The 17,520-nt window shown below is 41.3% G+C and overlaps 1 protein-coding gene across 2 annotated transcripts in view; it reads left to right on the top strand.

The window, feature by feature from the left end:
* The window catches only part of LOC144968186 (uncharacterized), a 53,019-nt gene extending 39,346 nt beyond the window's left edge, over positions 1–13,673 (top strand). Inside the window, exons 2-5 of one of the 2 annotated variants that reach the window (XM_078906279.1) lie at positions 6,755–6,868; positions 7,315–7,785; positions 8,414–8,470; positions 9,009–13,673. In XM_078906279.1, coding sequence (XP_078762405.1) covers positions 6,755–6,868; positions 7,315–7,785; positions 8,414–8,470; positions 9,009–10,777 — 2,411 coding nt within the window. In that variant the 3' untranslated portion in view covers positions 10,778–13,673. The remainder of the gene's footprint in view (positions 1–6,754; positions 6,869–7,314; positions 7,786–8,413; positions 8,471–9,008) is intronic. The other variant, XM_078906280.1, reaches the window with a different exon arrangement.
* Positions 13,674–17,520: the final 3,847 nt, after the last annotated feature.

The following is a 17,520-nucleotide window of genomic DNA, read 5'->3' on the forward strand; positions in this document are numbered from 1 at the left end:
CATTCTTTTAGTTATCTGTTACGACGATGTAAGGGGACATAATTCTCTATCTCTTGGTTCATTTTGGAGACGTCATTCGTTATCCCGTAATCAATCGAGTACCAATCTAAAGGGTTTCCTTTTCCGGGCTGTGAAATTCGGTAATTCGGGCTTGTTCCTGGTGGTGTTGATGGTGTAAGAAGACTTAATCAATCAGATAACGTTGTAGGGAAACCATTTCGTGCCTCGTTACCAAACCCTCTTTTGGTGAGACGATTCCTTTAGTTTGGGGAATTACATCTGTAGGAGGTTCTTTTTAATAAGCGGGGTTTCTCTCTCTCTCTCTTCCCCCCCCCCTCTCTCTCTCTCTCTCTCTCTCTCTCTCACACACACACACATACACACTTTCTCTTTCTTTCTTTCCTTCTCACTTTATCTCTCTCTCTCTCTCTCTCTCTCTCTCTCTCTCTCTCTCTCTCTCTTTTTTTTTTTTTTTTCCCCTTTCTTTCGCTCTCTTACTCTTTCTTTTTTTTTTTGTCTCTTTTAAAAATCTCTTTCTTTCCCCCTTTTCTCTCTTCCTCTCTATATAATTTGATATCTCTCTTTCTCTCTTTAATCCTCTCTCTTTCTGTCCTTATCTTAGAACCGATCTTTCTCTCCTCCCCTCCCCCACCCTCTCCACTCCATTTACCCTTCTGTTCACTTTTTTTTCCATCTTTACTCTCTTCATACCATATTGTTTTAGATAACGGAACTATCGATATAGAAAAATAGAAATTAATTAAACACCACTTTTGGTAATGTGGTTACTACTCCACGAATACTAAGTGATAGTATCCCGATATATCTCAGGCCTTTTTCTACCACATGATGGTACACATACATCCTATTCGTGAATACGTACGGATAGACACCATCAAATTAATCTTATTACTCCATAGTTACTTCTCTGCCCCTCCACTCATTCCCCCCCCCCCCCTTCCTCCCTCACCTCGCACCCTCCCACCAGAAAGAAAAAGGGATTGTCCATATTTTTGATAATTTCATAATTTTATTTTCTTGTCCGCTCGTCTGAGTTAATAATGATACGATACCCATCGTCTCAAAACGGTAATATTTCGAGATGAATCAACCTCCGAAATATGAATTTAGACACAATTTGATGAGAAATGTGAATTTTAAGTGGGTTTTGTGTGTTTTTTTTTTTTCAATGAGAGAAATAAGTATTCATTCCCCACCATATTGAGGCCTGGTACCTAACCTCTGCAGACTTAAACGATAAAGGCCCCTGACAGAGCAGAGGATGACAACGGCGCTCCTTCACCAACTAAACATTCAATTCATTTTTGATTTGTGATAGGAAATAATCATCCGCTCTTATATAGCGCAGCGTGTTAGGAGTGTTTAGAGACATGCCCTCTTTTATGACCGTTGTACTGGAGCCGTACATAATGGCGTGTCTTGAATTCTACATTATTATTTTATTTTATGATTATTATTTTTTTTTTGTGTGGGGTTGGGGGGGGGGGGGGTGGATCTTTCCTTTCCTTTTCTTCTTCACCACAATATCCATCCGTCCGTCCGTCCCCCTATTTGATAAACAAAGAAAATCACACCCAAAAATAACAAAGAAAAACGAAAAGGGGTGAGCTGTCGAATTTCGAAAAATGAGAGATGAAAGGGGGGCGGAGGGTGGGGGGGGGGGGGGGGAAGTGGTATGGAATGGGGGGAGATGTTGATGTTTAGGGAAGAAGATGAAGACAGAACCAACATAAAAAAGGAATGGGGGAAGGAGGGGGGGGGGTGTATGGATTTTATAAATTTGTGAACGGAACCCAAAAGCATAATAGAAGCCACAGAATCCCCGCTCTTGAGGCTGTTAATCAATCAGGGACGGATGGACGGATGTCTCAAACACGAAAGACAAGACAACACACACACACACACACACACACACACACACACACACACACACACACACATTTGGCACGTCTAATGACAAATCGCACTTTTAAACTAAAAATGTGGACAGAAATTTTAAATTTCAAAATAGACGATAGATCAAGACGATCTCTCCCCTCGTCTCCTTTTAATTTGACAAGAATTTTCAAACCGGAGATTTCGTTCGAAGAGAGTTAGGACCAATTTCATTCATGGTCATCGATATTTGAAGTTATAAGTTAAAAAAAAAAAGAAAGATATAAAATAATTTGCTAAAATTGTTGAGACCAAAATGTGAAATGTATCTTGTCGGTGTAGCTATTGCAAACACACACACACACACACAGACTGTACTCAAATGCCCCCCACCACCACCCTTCTCATCTCCTTCTTCCACCCCTCTAACACCCCCCCCCCCAACTCCTCCCCTATTTTCTTCCTTTCCCCCTAGACAAACTAAGCTACTTGTCTTTACCCACAAACCATTACCAACCCCCTACCCCCTCTCCACACACTCAAACACACACACACACACACACACACACACACACACACACACACTCCAACCCTTTAAAGACGTGTCCTCACATCACCCCTCCCAGCCCCTCCAGCGTTTCCCCCCGAATTCGATCTTTTGTATTCTGATCTCCAAGAACTAGAACTGAGCATCATTATCATCATCGTCGTCCTCATCATTATTATCGTTGTAATCATAATCATTGTCATCTTTGTCGTCATCGTCGTCGTCGTGGTAATTATAAAACATTATTATCATCGTTGTCATCGAAGTCATCATTGTCGCTATGTGGAAAACGTCATTATCATCATCATCATCATCATCATCATCATCATCATCATCATCATCATCATCAGCAGCAGCAGCAGCAGCATCATCATCGTCATCATCATCATCATCATCATCATCATCATCACCATCCCTCCTCATATAAATCATTATCATCATCATTATCAGTGTGGACATCAACAAATACCGTACATATCAATATTATATCATCCATAATTATACATCATTCTTTTCTTTTTTTATTTTTTGTCGAAAGAATGGGTTTTCCTTTTTATCCTATTTTTTAAATCACATTTTATCCCTTTCTACCACAAACTCCTCCTCCTCCTCCCATTCTCCTCCTCCTCATCCTCCCCTCTTCTTCTTCTTCTTTTTCTTCTTCTTCTCCTCCTCCTCCTCCTCCTCCTCCTCCTCCTTTTTCTACATCTTTCTCTCTCCTTCTCCTCTCCTTCCCTCCCTCCGCCTCCTTCTTCTCCTCCTCTTCCTCCTCATCCTCTTTCTCTTCTCCTCCTCCTACACCACCACCACCTCCTCCTCCTCCTCCTCCTCCATCCCCCTCCTCCTCCTTCTCCTCCTCTTCCTCCTCCACCTCCTACTTATTGCCATTTAACCAGCATCCCCTAGGCCAGTGTAGAATCCCTCCCCATGGAGATATTCCATCAAATTACCAGAGACCCAGACACTGACGACAGCCATCATAATCCCAGGGGTCTTTTTCTACAGGGTGCCGCCTTGTCTTCGTGCCCGCACCACAGCTGTCGTCAGGAACCACTCAGACCACCACCACCCATACCACCTCTCCCTTAACACCTCCCAAACCTCTCTCTCTCTCTCTCTCTCTCTCTCTCTCTCTCTCTCTCTCTCTCTCTCTCTCTCTCTCTCTATCTATCTATCTATCTATCTATCTATCTATCTATCTATCTATCTCCTCTCTCTCTCTCTTTCTCTCTCTCTCTCTCTATCTATCTATCTATCTATCTATCTATCTATCTATCTATCTATCTATCTATCCATTGTTCTCTCTCTCTCTTTCTCTCTCTCTCTCTCATTCGAAAATAAGTTCAATTATACACACACACACACGCACACACACACACACACACACACACACACACACACACATTGGTATGATGTCCCCATCATCCTTATATCATCATTTGCAATGACAAGTTGACAACTTCACCGGACCATTTCTATCACAACAAACAACGTTACATATAATATTGGATCTTGTGTGGTTATTGTCGTGAGATTGTTAAATAATACACCCATGCACGAGGAGAATGGAGTCAAACATGGAGATATAAATGTTATAGCCTTGGGCAATACTCAATCTATCTCGTATCGACTCCAAACAACTTTCCGTGAACTCTGACCTAACGCTTGTTTTCATTTTTGGACAGAAATGGTTTTAGTTCAAATTTTGATGACTTAAAAATAAGACAACTATCGATTGTCTACAATTATTAAACCTGAGACATAAGAAGTCTTGGGTTTAATAATTGTTGGCATTCGGATGTTTTCTTTTTAGTTTATTATTGGTAGTCCGAGTGAATGGTTTGCGAGCAAAATGGAAATAATTGATTTTGTTGGTGTTAGGTGGGGCATTCCATGCATAGTGGTATTGGTAATGGTGTTTGATATGGGGTAGGGGGAGGTGGGGTGGGATGTATTTTAGTTATATGGGAATGCTATGATTATGATGGTGGTGATGATGATGATGATTATGATGATGATGGTAGTGGTGGTGGTGATGATGATAATGATGGTGATTGTGGTGGTGGTGAAGGTGATGATGATAATGGTATTTGTGATGATGATGATGGTGCTGGTGATGATGATGATGATGATGATGATGACAACGACGATGACGATGATGATGATGATGCTGGTAGTGGTGGTGTTTATGATAATGATGTCCAAAAGAACATAGGTATTCAACAAGGGTCCAAACTAAAAAGCCTGACCTCAAAGTCAATAAGGCAGTCAGCCGGACACGTTACCACAACCAATAAAACACACCGCTGTTTCTAACCCTCCCCACACTATAATTGCCTTCCCCTCCCGTCACAACAATCCATTGGTCAAACCAACAATTCTTATCAAGCTGCCATTTCTCTCATTTTCTTTCATTGGGTTTTAAAAACCGTAGATGCATTAATTTCCAAGAGTTGTGGCCCCTTACCCAGTTAACTGCTCATACTCTGAAAAACCAGGAATTTTAAAATTTGGCCAGAAAACTCTTCCTTCAAATATCGATCCATTTAACTGACCCTCATCTTGGCAAAAAAAAAAACCTCTCAATTCCGGGACTTAAATGAAGACTTCGCCGAAGTTCCAGGTTTGAGCGTTTTTGCCAGGATGAGGGTCATTCAAATCAATCGATATTTGAAGGACGAGTTTTCTGGCCATATTTTAAAATACGAGTTTTTCTGCAGTACACGTTTAAGTGGTTGAAACCGTAAATGCATTAATTTCCAAGAATCCCGACCTCCTGAAACATAAAATCAAACTAGACGAATAGAAGCAGACAGTCGCATAAGTAGGCTATGTATGCCCGCAAAGGGGGCTAACTCCTTCAGCGCGGACCGAAATACCTCTTAAACACGATTGCCTCCCCTTGGGCGAAAGTTTAATGGCCAGTGGGTCAAAGGCCAAAACTCTCAACACGCTTTCAATTCCCAAAGGGTGATATGGAAAAGGGGGTGGGGATGAGGCAGGATTGGTGTGTGTGTGTGTGTGTGTGTGTGTGTGTGTGTGTGTGTGTGTGTGTGTGGTAAGCAGAGAGGGCCTGTGGTGTGTGTGTGTGGGGGTGGGGGGGGGGGGGGGGGGCTACCGTGCTGAATGAATAAAGGAATATTTTTCCTCACCCCCCCCCCCTCAGGCTTTATTAATAAATAGGTCAGTGTAAAACTTTGTCCCTGGGGCCGTCACTTGTTTATTGTCCCCCTTCACCCCCCCCCCCCCCCCCCCCCCCATCCCCTCCCAGACACGGTCATTATAGGTTATCATAGCCACAGACAATTTGTTGTTCTTTTTATATTTTTTTGTTGTTGTTGGGGGGGGGGGGGGGGGGGGGGGTGTTTCATAATCACTGTTAAGAGTTAAAACTTTTAAGATTTAATTTTATGCTTCAGGTTTACTCCAACGTAATACTGTTTTGTGAGGATTGGTGTCATTTGGTTTTGTGGCTAACCATGTTGTTGTTATTGTTTTGTTGTTGTTTTTGTTTGTTTTGAAATATGCATGTCGGTCAAAAGTTATGTGGGCAATAAATCATTGCTATTGTCATCGTCCTGTAGTGCTATTTTGACATGTTATTATCATCATCATCATCATCATCATCATCATCATCATCATCATCATACAGACGTTATGAACACATGACCATTTCCTGTTGTGACATGTGTGAATTGGAAACCGCAGAAATCATGGACTTGTCATTGCTATATTTAACCATCCGTATGTTGCGTTTGGTTGATTTTGTCTTCTAGTGTGTTTGGCACTAGCCTTAGGACTGGGAGGTCTCTTGTTCGAGCCCCGCTGTGAGCAGCGCAAAGTTGAGTTTGGAAAGCGTTCTTAACTCACATTATCTCACTGTACTCTGGTGTAGAATGAGTATCAGGCAATTAACGGCGTCTCTGTCAAAAAACAACTTATATAAGCACCTCATATGCTTCATGTCTCGTCTTAAGACCCATTTTTGACTTACTCTGAGCACATTTAGGGGAAATTGTGGTTTAGAATGAACGAAATTGACGTCACTCAGCTCTTTGTTATTGCTTTAATCAGCCATTTTTATGAGCAGTTCTCACTAAATTCTATCAATCAGACTATAAACGTTCAAGGTTACACTTAGTTTTGTGGTGCGTTATTTCCGGCTGGCGGATGTTATGATTTTTTTTTGGCCTAGCGCATATCATCAATATAAAAGTTCTTTTTTTTATTCCACGTGTTAAACTCCAAAACTTTAAGACTTTTCTACCCACCCTTCTGATAAGTAAAATCTATTTCTATCATTTCCACCAGGCAAGAGTTTCACCCTGACCATCACTGTGTTCACCAACCCTCCCCAAGTGGCCCTGTACCAAAAAGCCATCAAAGTGACCGTGGATGGACCCAGAGAACCTCGCAGTAAGACAAGTAGGTTTAGACTTACAACTCATTCATTCACTCACTCATTCTCCTCTTCTTCCTTCTGCACCTCCACTTCCTCCTCGACCATGCAGTAAGACAAATGGGTTTACACGTATTTTTATATTTTTCTTTCTTTTATTCATACATTCGTTTTCCTCCACCTCCTCCCCCTCTTTCTCCTCCCCCTTCCTTCTCTCCCCCTCCTACTCGACAATACAGTAAGTTAAGACAAATAGGTCTGCGCTTATTTTTATTTGCCAACTTCATTCATTCATTCATTTTTTCATTCATTCATTCATTCATTCACCTTCTTGTCTTCCTCCTTCTCCTTCCCTTCATTACCTCAACTTATTCAAATGTTGCACATCCTCACATAGATACCCATAATATATAAGTCCACCTTTTACAACAAACAAATCAACTCGAACAATTGTATATTTCCATCTACCTAGAACTACGTACAGACGACCGATTCATACATCACCATCACCAACAAGAGCATCATCCCCATCACCACCACCACCACCACCATCATCACCAACAACCCAGACCCAGCCCCCTAGACGTCGGGGTCGGGGACAGATCCCCCATCTCCATGCCCCAGACCAACGCATTACGGGAACGACAACTGGCCGAAATCAATGGCCTCGCTCGACACATCACGGAAAATGCATCGGCACACCTTGACTCTCAGCCACATCTGACAGAATTGGACAGACGCTTTCTAGAAGATGTCCAGCGCCAGAAGCAACAGCTGCAGCAGCAGCAACAACAACAACAACATCATCAACAGCAAGATCAGTTACAGCCCCATGTATCAAGGCATCAGACTTCTCTCAGGTTCACAGACGACAGAACGGTGACGGAATCAACAATGTCAGTGGCTGGTCTTGGTGGCATCAATGGAATCATTGGACCATCAGGTTGGTGAAGTACACACAGCAATTGTTTTTAAATTTCGTGGCGATGAGGGCTCGAACCCACGACCTTACTAATATGACAACTCCGACTAGCCGTGAGAGGGACGCTATGCAGTCGACGTCATCCACAACTCCAATGGAGTGGGTTCGATCGAGCCCCCCCCCCCCCCCCATCGCCGTGAATTTTATAATCTCTATTGTCTTCTGGCACTTTTTTACTCACTTTATTTTCTGTTATTATCGACATAAGTGCCTGCTCCATTCACTTTCCTGAAGTAATTGTTTGTTACCTCTGAATGGGACGATAATCCATTGCAAATTTCTACTAAGTTTATAAAAGACATCTCTACAGGGACCTAATTCAAACAGAAACTCTAAGCGCTTCACTCAAAAAACAAAAACAAAAGAAAAACAACATTTATTTAAGAAGCTACTTTACAAAAGCGATGATGTGAAATGTCAGAAAAATTAATTTCTCAAAAAACATAGTCTCTATTTACGATTTAAAAATAGCCAAACTATCTGATCTCCTCAGTTCATTTCTAAGCACTGTGTGTTAATAATTTGTTATTTCATCAAATTAAATATCAAATTGCAATGTATTATTGTTTTTTCTTCTTTGTGTCTCCAGCACCAAGATCATGGGGTTTTGAGGCCATGTCGGTGGATAAGGAACCAAGTCACCAAGGTAAGATGGTCTACAGCAACGTGATCATTTTTGCAGGTTTGATACCAAACCCATATATGGGCCTGTTTTAACATTGGACAATATTTTTGAGTTGGTTTGAAAGTATTTCCATTACAACAATGGGCCCATAAAAATTTGGGTTATGAGACCTGCAAATATGTACACATGTTGGCCTATAGTAATTTGGATGATCAAACCTGCAAATAAGTATAAGCAAACTATAACCTTAGGAAACCCTTTTTAATTCATTTGTAAATAGTCAAAATGTATTCGAATAAAAAGAGGTGAATTTAATAGTTAGTGGCTTTTCATAGAAACTCGAGTACAATTAAATGCTCAATTTTATTTATATTTCAATAAATTTTTTTTTTTTGAAAAAGAAGAAAGTTTGGACTATTTGGTTTTATGTTAAAAATTGTAAATAAAAATCAGCTCTGATTTCGTTTATATGTGTGAAGAGGTAAGGATATAAAATAACTATTTATTGTAATTAGTAGTATTCCCCCTTTTAACCTGTCTGTCCCATTGTATCAACCAGATAATGTTGAAGACAGGCCCAGCCTACCCAGACCCGATATGTTTGCAAGTCACAACACCAGCACACCCGTGTACGCCAATTCCACCATGCTGCTACCTGAAGGCAATCATTCCTCACCAACACAGTTTGACCATCGCACAGAACACATAGGGACCACAACAAACAGCCAGTATCATCCTGCCAACCTTCACCCACGCCGTCATCCATCACTATCACCACCCCCGTCATCATCCTTACCTCCCTCCATCCTGAATCCGAAGAAGTCAGTTTTGAATGCCACAAATGTCCAGCACTTCTCTGAAGGAGACACCCGACGTCCGACAAATATTCCACACATGGTCACTGCAGAAGGAAGACTCTCCCTAACAGTTGATGCAAGATTTGAACTCAACTCCCAAGTCACCGTCAACGCACCTTTACATCCATCAAATCCTGAAGGTTCCCCCAGGTTCACACTGGAATCAAGAGCTCCAGACCAGGCCATCCGAGACCAAAGACTCCCCGACTCGTCCTATCCTCCCAGCAATATCCGCTTGACTCCAGCGTCCCAGAGTTCTGGACTCCTTCACCCATTGCCATCTCAACCCTTGATTCCATCTCCATCCCAAACCCTCAGCAAGTCCAATCTTTCCATTCTAGAAGAAAGCAGAGCAATCTCCCCAGTGCCAGAGTCAAGGCTGATTCCAACAACAAGTCGGCCATTTTTACTTCGTACCCCATCTGACGGCAACAGAGAATCATCCCTCGCCCTCCTCAACCTCCCAGAAAACAGCCAGCTAGCCCCACATGCCATATCACATCCGAACGGACCTCTTTATCTAGATCAAGACAATGTTCAACATTCTCGTCCTCTTCCTGACAGCCATGCCATCAACTTATCAATTACCGAAGCCAACCATAAAACCAAATCAATTATAATGAACAATTTATCCGACCAGCTGTCCAAATCTTTACCCAACGGCACTGTTCACAACAACACACCTTCAGATTTTCAAGCTTTTTCAGCTTCAACATTAAACATGTTGGAATCTCGAGCCATTTCCTCCCTGTCTATGGGTGACAGAGTTCCCCTCCCCTTAACCACCCTGCCAGGGTCTCCCAGTCACGTCCCCTTCTCCCTCCTCCCCCACGCTGATCTCATCAACCCCATGAATGGAGTACCAGGAACCACATCCCTGTCTTACATCAAGAACACATCACCTCATGTTCTTGCTTCGTCATTCGTCTACCCCAACATCTACCCCCATACACAATCCCAGCTCATTGTCCCATCGGGTGAAAAAACCTACGAATTGATTGGACAATCTTCGGTCCAAGATGACATGAAACATCAAGACTTGGTCAGCAAATCGCGATCAGCTACGGACGCAAAATATTTCAAAAGGCGTTTATCCGTATCCAAAAGTTTTGAAGGCAACGTCTATGAACATTCACGACCCAACGGCCATTATTCCATCGATCAGTCTGAACAAAATTTGAATGGACGAACATCTCCTCGTTCATTTGACTCGAACGGTTTACGTCGCATTGAGAAACCAATCCCCATTTCCTTTTCCTCCAGACCTTCGGACAGGAAACCGATGATTGAAAATTCTGGGCTTGAACTTGTCAGTCGCTCTGATCCCATTCATTACCCAGTTCTATCCCTTGGATCATCTCTGAATGCTTCACAACCCCCGAGGCGAGACTCACCTCGGACCTACGATGTCATCACTCGTAAACATAATCAAGATCACCCAGACTCAATGATTGTCTGGCGTCCTTATTGAAAATGTGTTTGTTTCCATGTTATGGTTTTGGTTGATAGAGCATTTAACTGGCACTCTAATAGATCTGGTTCAAATCTACATGTCATCGGAATTTTTTTCTGTTCTTCTGTCCACTCGGCAATAAATGGGTGGCTAGTTCTAAGTTTGATCAATTAGAGACTGCTTTAATACAAATGATAGTAATGGCATTTCTATAGTGCTTTCTTCCCATGCCCCATTATGGCTTATAATTTTATTGTGCTGACACGCAGACAAAATTACCATAGCGCTTGTATATGTATATGCTCATTTGTTCATACAAATAAACACACAGGAACAATTGGTAGAGCACTCGCTTCACACCCAAAGGGACCAGGATCAATCCCAGGTGAAGTGGAGATTTTATACTGATCCCTCTGACCAACCAGCAGGATCACATAAGAAACCCATCATCTCAATATGGTGTTATGTTTGGGTGGCTTAGATGCCAAACAAGAATGGGGTTATGTGGTTTTCTGGTATGACACTCGCTTTTGGATCAGAAGGTATTGGGTTTGAACCTCACTCGGCGCATAGTTGGGTCCCTGGAAAAGGCTCTTTACTCACATTCTATAACTGTGCTCAGGTGTAAAATGAGTACCTGGTTGTTTACAGGGTTGTCTTTGTTGGTAAAAAGATTGTAATATTCGCCTAACAGGCGTCATGTATCGTTCTACATGCTGCGTGTTGTTGTTGGTCAGGGACCCTTTTTAAAGCGCTTTGAGCACATTTAGTGGATATTTTCACTATATAAAAGCTCAAGTTTTTAAACATTGAATTTATTGTCAAAGATCTGAAACTTAAATCAAGTTTGTTATGGATAATTTATAATCTTCACATCCCTTCTGGCAAACTCTGGCAAACTCTGGAGAAAAAACAAAACATGTATTTTAAATTTTGGCCAGAAAACTCATCCTTCAAATACCGATACATTGAAATCGCCTTCATCTTGACTAGATCTCTCGAATCCGAGACTTTCTTGAGGTTTTTTTTTAAGTCCCAGGTTTGAGAGTTTATAACAAGATGAGGGTCGTTTTAATCAATCGATATTTGGAGGTTGAATTTTCTGATCAAAATTTAAAATACCTTGTTCAGTTTTTCTTCAGAGACCAGCAGTACTATATTGAGGCGATGGGCCACATATTTGGGCATCGTGAAACAAAACGTTACTAATTTTTATTCTGAAAACCATCCACAAACAACCAAACTGTTGCTTTTCTGACCAATCAAAACTACACCAGAATCTGTTATAAACACCCCCCCCCCCCCTTCCCATCATCACGTCTGCTGAAACAACTTGTTCCAAACTCCAAGAAAACATATTATTATTTTTACTTTTTAAAATATTTTCTATAACGTGTTGTCCTTTTTTTCAATAACATGTTTTTTTACACGTTTGTATCTACTAAAAAAAGTTTTGACAGCCACACGTGACTGTCTGATTCGCTGTCTTGTTGATTTGATTATCCAATCAAATCCTTTTCTAAGCTGTTTGAACATAATGCTAACAGTAAACACATCGTTTGTTTTGGCGATTCACTGATTTATTATTTATTGATGAAGAGTGATTGGTTGTTATTGTCTCTCAGTTTGGATGTCCTTTGTGTGTGTGGGTGGATGTGTGTGTGGGTGTGGATGGGAGAGAGAGAGAGAGAGAGAGAGAGAGAGAGAGAGAGAGAGAGAGAGAGAGAGAGAAAGAGAGAGAGTATTTATGTGTTTATGTGTGTCAGTTATTTTTTTCATGGGTTCCACCATTACTATAACAAAAATAGAATTATAACAATTAATACAAAATAATAATGTTTCTCTCTCTCTTGTATTGTTTTTGTTTTTTTTTTGTTTTGCTTTGGTTTTATTTATTTATTATTTTTTAATTTTTGTTTTAATACACATTGTCTTTAATTAAAAGTCTCAAGACTGAGAGATTTTGACAAGATGAGGCTTCAATTTAATTGATCGATATTTGAAGGTCGAGTTTTCTGTCCAAAATGTCAAAACGTGTTGAATTTCTTTCATAGCCCGGCAGGTTATGTGTTGTTTTTCTTTCATCGGTTCTAGATTGGGTTTTCACAACTCTGTTGATTTCTATGTCCACCATCCACTTATAAGAATTATTTGTTTTTTTGTTTTTTTTGTTTTTGTTTGTTGCTTGGTTTTAATTTATGCATTGACGTCATAACCATGTTCTTTAACATTTTGTTTTTTTTTGTTCACAATGTCTTGTGCACGTGGATGCCTGTGTATGGGTATGCATTTATATGTGTGTGGGTGGGTGGGTGAGAGAGAGAGAGAGAGAGAGAGAGAGAGAGAGAGAGAGAGAGAGAGAGAGAGAGAGAGAGAGAGAGAGAGGGTGAAATGTATGTGTGTGTGAGAGTGAGTGAGTGAGAGAGAGAGAAATAGATAGATTGAGTGTGTGTGTGTGTGTGTGTGAGAGAGAGAGAGAGAGAGAGAGAGAGAGAGAGAGAGAGAGAGAGAGAGAGAGAGAGAGAGAGAGATTTTACACTATTTGTTAGTCCTATAGATAGTATGCAGATGACGTCACTCAGGCCTTTGTTATTGTTTTTGCCATCCGCGTTTGTGAGTTGTTCTCACTAAACTGTATTAACCAGACTATAAAAGTTCATGGTTACACAGAGTTTGTGTGTTGGTCCGTTATACTTCCGGATGGCAATGTTGTGAACTCCTTGGCCAAGCGCATTCTATCTATATGTAATGATAAAATAATGAATGTGTGATCCAAGCCCCCCCCCCCCCCCCCCACCCCCAACCTCCCTACCATCCCCACGTTACACCGAACGAAAAGAATGCAAATATTATATAAATATTCCATTATTAGAATAGATTAATTTATGTATATATTAAATATGATGAAATATAACAGCTGGGATTTGTCTTCTTCTTTCTTATAACTCTCACCCCCTTTTTTTTTTAATTTCCGAGTTGGCTTCCCATCAACTCGACATGACTTTGTGACAGCGTCTCATCTGCACTGATCATGACCTTAGGATCTCTGTTCCCCTCTGTGGAATGGCCTCGGTGTCGGAGCGAAAAGCTCTGATGATGATGATCTTGTCTTAAAGTCAAGCGATGTTAAGCGTGGTCAATGGCTGGAAGGTGACGTGATCGTGGAAATTCCTGATCTCGCAGTTAGTTGTGTCTTTAGGTAAGGCACATGAGGCACACATTACCTCATTTTACTCTGGTATGAATGCGCTATTAATTGTAAGACCGGAAGAACTTAAATATCAAAGACGACGAAGAAATTAAATAGAGTACGGTGAAGAGGACCTACCAGACCTGCGCTGGAAACAATCCACAAGTATGAATGTGGACCTGGTTTTAGGCAGTGACGGATAGTGTAAGAGTATTTGTACAAATAGGACGCTAACAGGCGCGAAGTCCCAGGTTTGATAGTTTTTGACAAGATGAGTGACATTTTAATTAATGAATATTTGAAGGACAAGTTTCTGGCCAAAATTTTAAATACGTGTTTTCCAGAGTTTGGCAGTAAAGTACAGATTAGACGTGACTGCATGTAGCCTGAGATTGGTTCACTTAAAAAAAAAAACGAAACGGTAGTACCGTAGTAGTAGTAGTAGTAGTAGTAGTAGTAGTAGTAGTAGTAGTAGTAGTAGTAGTAGTAAAAGTAGTAGTATGCTTAGTAGTAATGTGCGGCTATGTGGTCAAGTGGTATGACACTCGCTTTCGGATCGGAAGGTCCTGAGTTCGAGCCTCGCATAGTGCATAGTTGAGTCCTTGGAAAAGGCTCTTTACTCACATTCTCTCACCGTACTCAGGTGTAAAATGAGTACCTGGCCGTCAACAGCGTTGTCTCTGTCCGGAAAAAATTGTAATATCGCCTGACAGGCGTCATGTCTCGTTCTACATGTTACGTGTTGCTGTTGGTCAGGGACCCCTTGTAAAGCGCTTTGAGCACATTTAGTGGATATTGCGCTATATAAAAGCTCAATTAAAAAAAAAATTAGTAGTAGTGGTAGTGTATGGCTACATCTCCACACTGGATGTCTCCAGCCAGTCTTAAATTCATCACCGTTGTCGTCGTACAGGAGCTTGAGTACCTTGATGATCTTGAAGGTGACGCCAGCCCAGATCCAATCAATTCTGGAACAGCTGATGGTGAAATGTCAGACTAAGAACAATCCAACCCGGCGTCCAGACAAGACCTGCGTTCTCCTGGACCACCTGTCTTCTCCATGGACCACATCTAAGAACGATCCAGCCCGGCGTCCAGACAAGACCTGCCTTCTCCTGGACCACCTGTCTTCTCCATGGACCACATCTAAGAACGATCCAGCCCGGCGTCCAGACAAGACCTATCTTCTCCATGGACCCACATCTCCACAGTGACAAAAAGATGACCAGGGAAAGGATTCAGAATCATAAATAAATAAACTTCCTTTATTCATCCCCAAGAGGAAATTTGTCTTTAGGGTCTATTCTAAGGGAAGAGTGGAATAACCCTGGCGTAAGCCGTAGTGCATCGTCGCAAAGTGAGCTAGGGCGAGGTGAATTGCTCAAGGCCACACAACGAGGCAGGTAGTCGAACTCGGTACCTTTTGGGTACGAAGCAAAGACCGTACCGCTGAGCCACGCTGCGGTAAAGATCTGAAAAAGTGTGTATGAAACCGTGCCAGACAAAGCAAGAAAGGAAAATACAAGAAAAAAGAGACATCACAAAGGGACAATAACAATTGCTTGCTAGCCTTTACATAGGACGTTAGTCTATCTCAAAGTACTTTCTGTATTATCTATAATTTGAGAGTATTTGCATAACAGTATGTGCGCCTGTGTGGTTGAGTGGTATGACACTCGGATTTCAGATCGGAAGGTCCTGGGTTCGAGCCTCGCTCGGCGCATCGTTGAAAAATACTTTGAAAATACTCTTTACACACATTCTCTCACCATACTCAGGTGTAAATGAGTACCTGGTCGTTAACAGCGTCGTCTCTGTCAGAATAATTGTAATATCACCTAGCAGACATCATGTCTCGTTCTATGTTTCGTGTTGCTGTTGGTCAGGGACTCTTTGTAAAACGATTTGAGCACGTGTAGTGGAAATCGCGCTATATAACAGCTCAATTTTATTACAACAATGAGCCCACAACAATTTTGGGTTATCAGACCTGCTAATAAATAAGTAGACGTTGGATTGGACTCATCAACAAGTACACACAGACCTACACACTTACATGTCAATCGTCTTACAGAGTGGTATATTATATATGTAAAGAGGTTAAGGACACATTTACTGTAAACATTCTTTTTAATACTATTGGCTTTTGACGCTACCAAATGGATTTTTGCCACTTTAATCCCATTCTCTGATAATTTTTTCAAGGGCAACAAATAAAGGGAAACAACACATGTATTTTGAACAATAAAATTATTATAAGAGTTATTTCCCTTTATATACTCGCCTTGAGTCGGAGTGTCTGGCTTAACGTATGGATAGAACGAAGTTGACGTCACTCAGCTCGTTGTTACTGTCTTTAGCCAGCCATTTTTATGACTTATTATTACTAAATTGTATTAACCAGACTAAAAAGGTTCAAGGTTACACATTGTTTTGTGTGTTGGTACGTTGTATCCAGCTGGCGGATGTTATGAGTTTCTAACTAAACGCATTGCATCAGTAACCTGACAAAAGGATTTATTTTTTGACTTGATTTTTATGTCAGTGCACCGACAGTGAATTATCGTTAGTAGTGCTCAGGTTAATAAATGACCTAATTGGTTGAATTATTGAATACAACTCACGACTTGTTTTCTTTTGGGGGTCATCGCCTTGTATTTTAATGTAATATTTTTAAAAATATATATATGTCAGTTTCAGACTATGAGTTTACAAAGGCTACGGTCAGGCTATGAGTTTACAAATGCTACGGTCAGGCTATGAGTTTACAAAGACTACGGTCAGCTATGAGTTTACAAAAGCTACGGTCAGGCTATGAGTTTACAAAGACTACGGTCAGACTATGAGTTTACAAAGACTACGGTCAGGCTAATGAGTTTACAAATGCTACGGTCAGGCTACGAGCTTACAAATACTACGGTCAGGCTATGAGTTTACAAAGGCTACGGTCAGGCTATGAGTATACAAATGCTACGGTCAGGCTATGAGTTTACAAAGGCTACGGTCAGGCTATGAGTTTACAAAAGCTACGGTCAGGCTAATGAGTTTACAAAGACTACGGCCAGGCAATGAATTTACAAAGGCTACGATCAGGCTATGAGTTTACAAAGACTACGGTCAGGATAATAAGTTTACAAATGCTACGGTCAGACTATCAGTTTAAAAAGGCTACGGTCAGGCTATGAGTCTACAAAGGGTACGGTCATGCTATGAGCCAGAACTACGGTCAGGCTATGAGTTTTCCAGAACTACGCTCAGGCTATGAGTTTACCAGAACAACGGTCAGGATATGAGTATAACAGAACTACGGTCAGGGTATGAGTATACCAGAACTACGGTCAGGCTATGAGTTTACCAGAACTACGGTCCGGCTATGAGTATACCAGACCTACGGTCAGGCTATGAGTTTACCAGAACTACGTTCAGGCTATGAGTTTACCAGAACTACGGTCCGGCTATGAGTATACTAGAACTACGGTCAAGCTATGAGTTTACCAGAACTACGGTCAGGATATGAGATTACTAAAACTACGGTCAGGCTATGAGTTTACCAGAACTAGGGTCAGGCTAT

The sequence above is a fragment of the Berghia stephanieae genome, chromosome 3 (genome assembly GCF_034508935.2).
Source record: "Berghia stephanieae isolate SIO BIC M18660-M18661 chromosome 3, UCSD_Bste_1.3, whole genome shotgun sequence".
In the NCBI taxonomy this organism is placed as follows: Eukaryota; Metazoa; Mollusca; class Gastropoda; order Nudibranchia; family Aeolidiidae; genus Berghia; species Berghia stephanieae.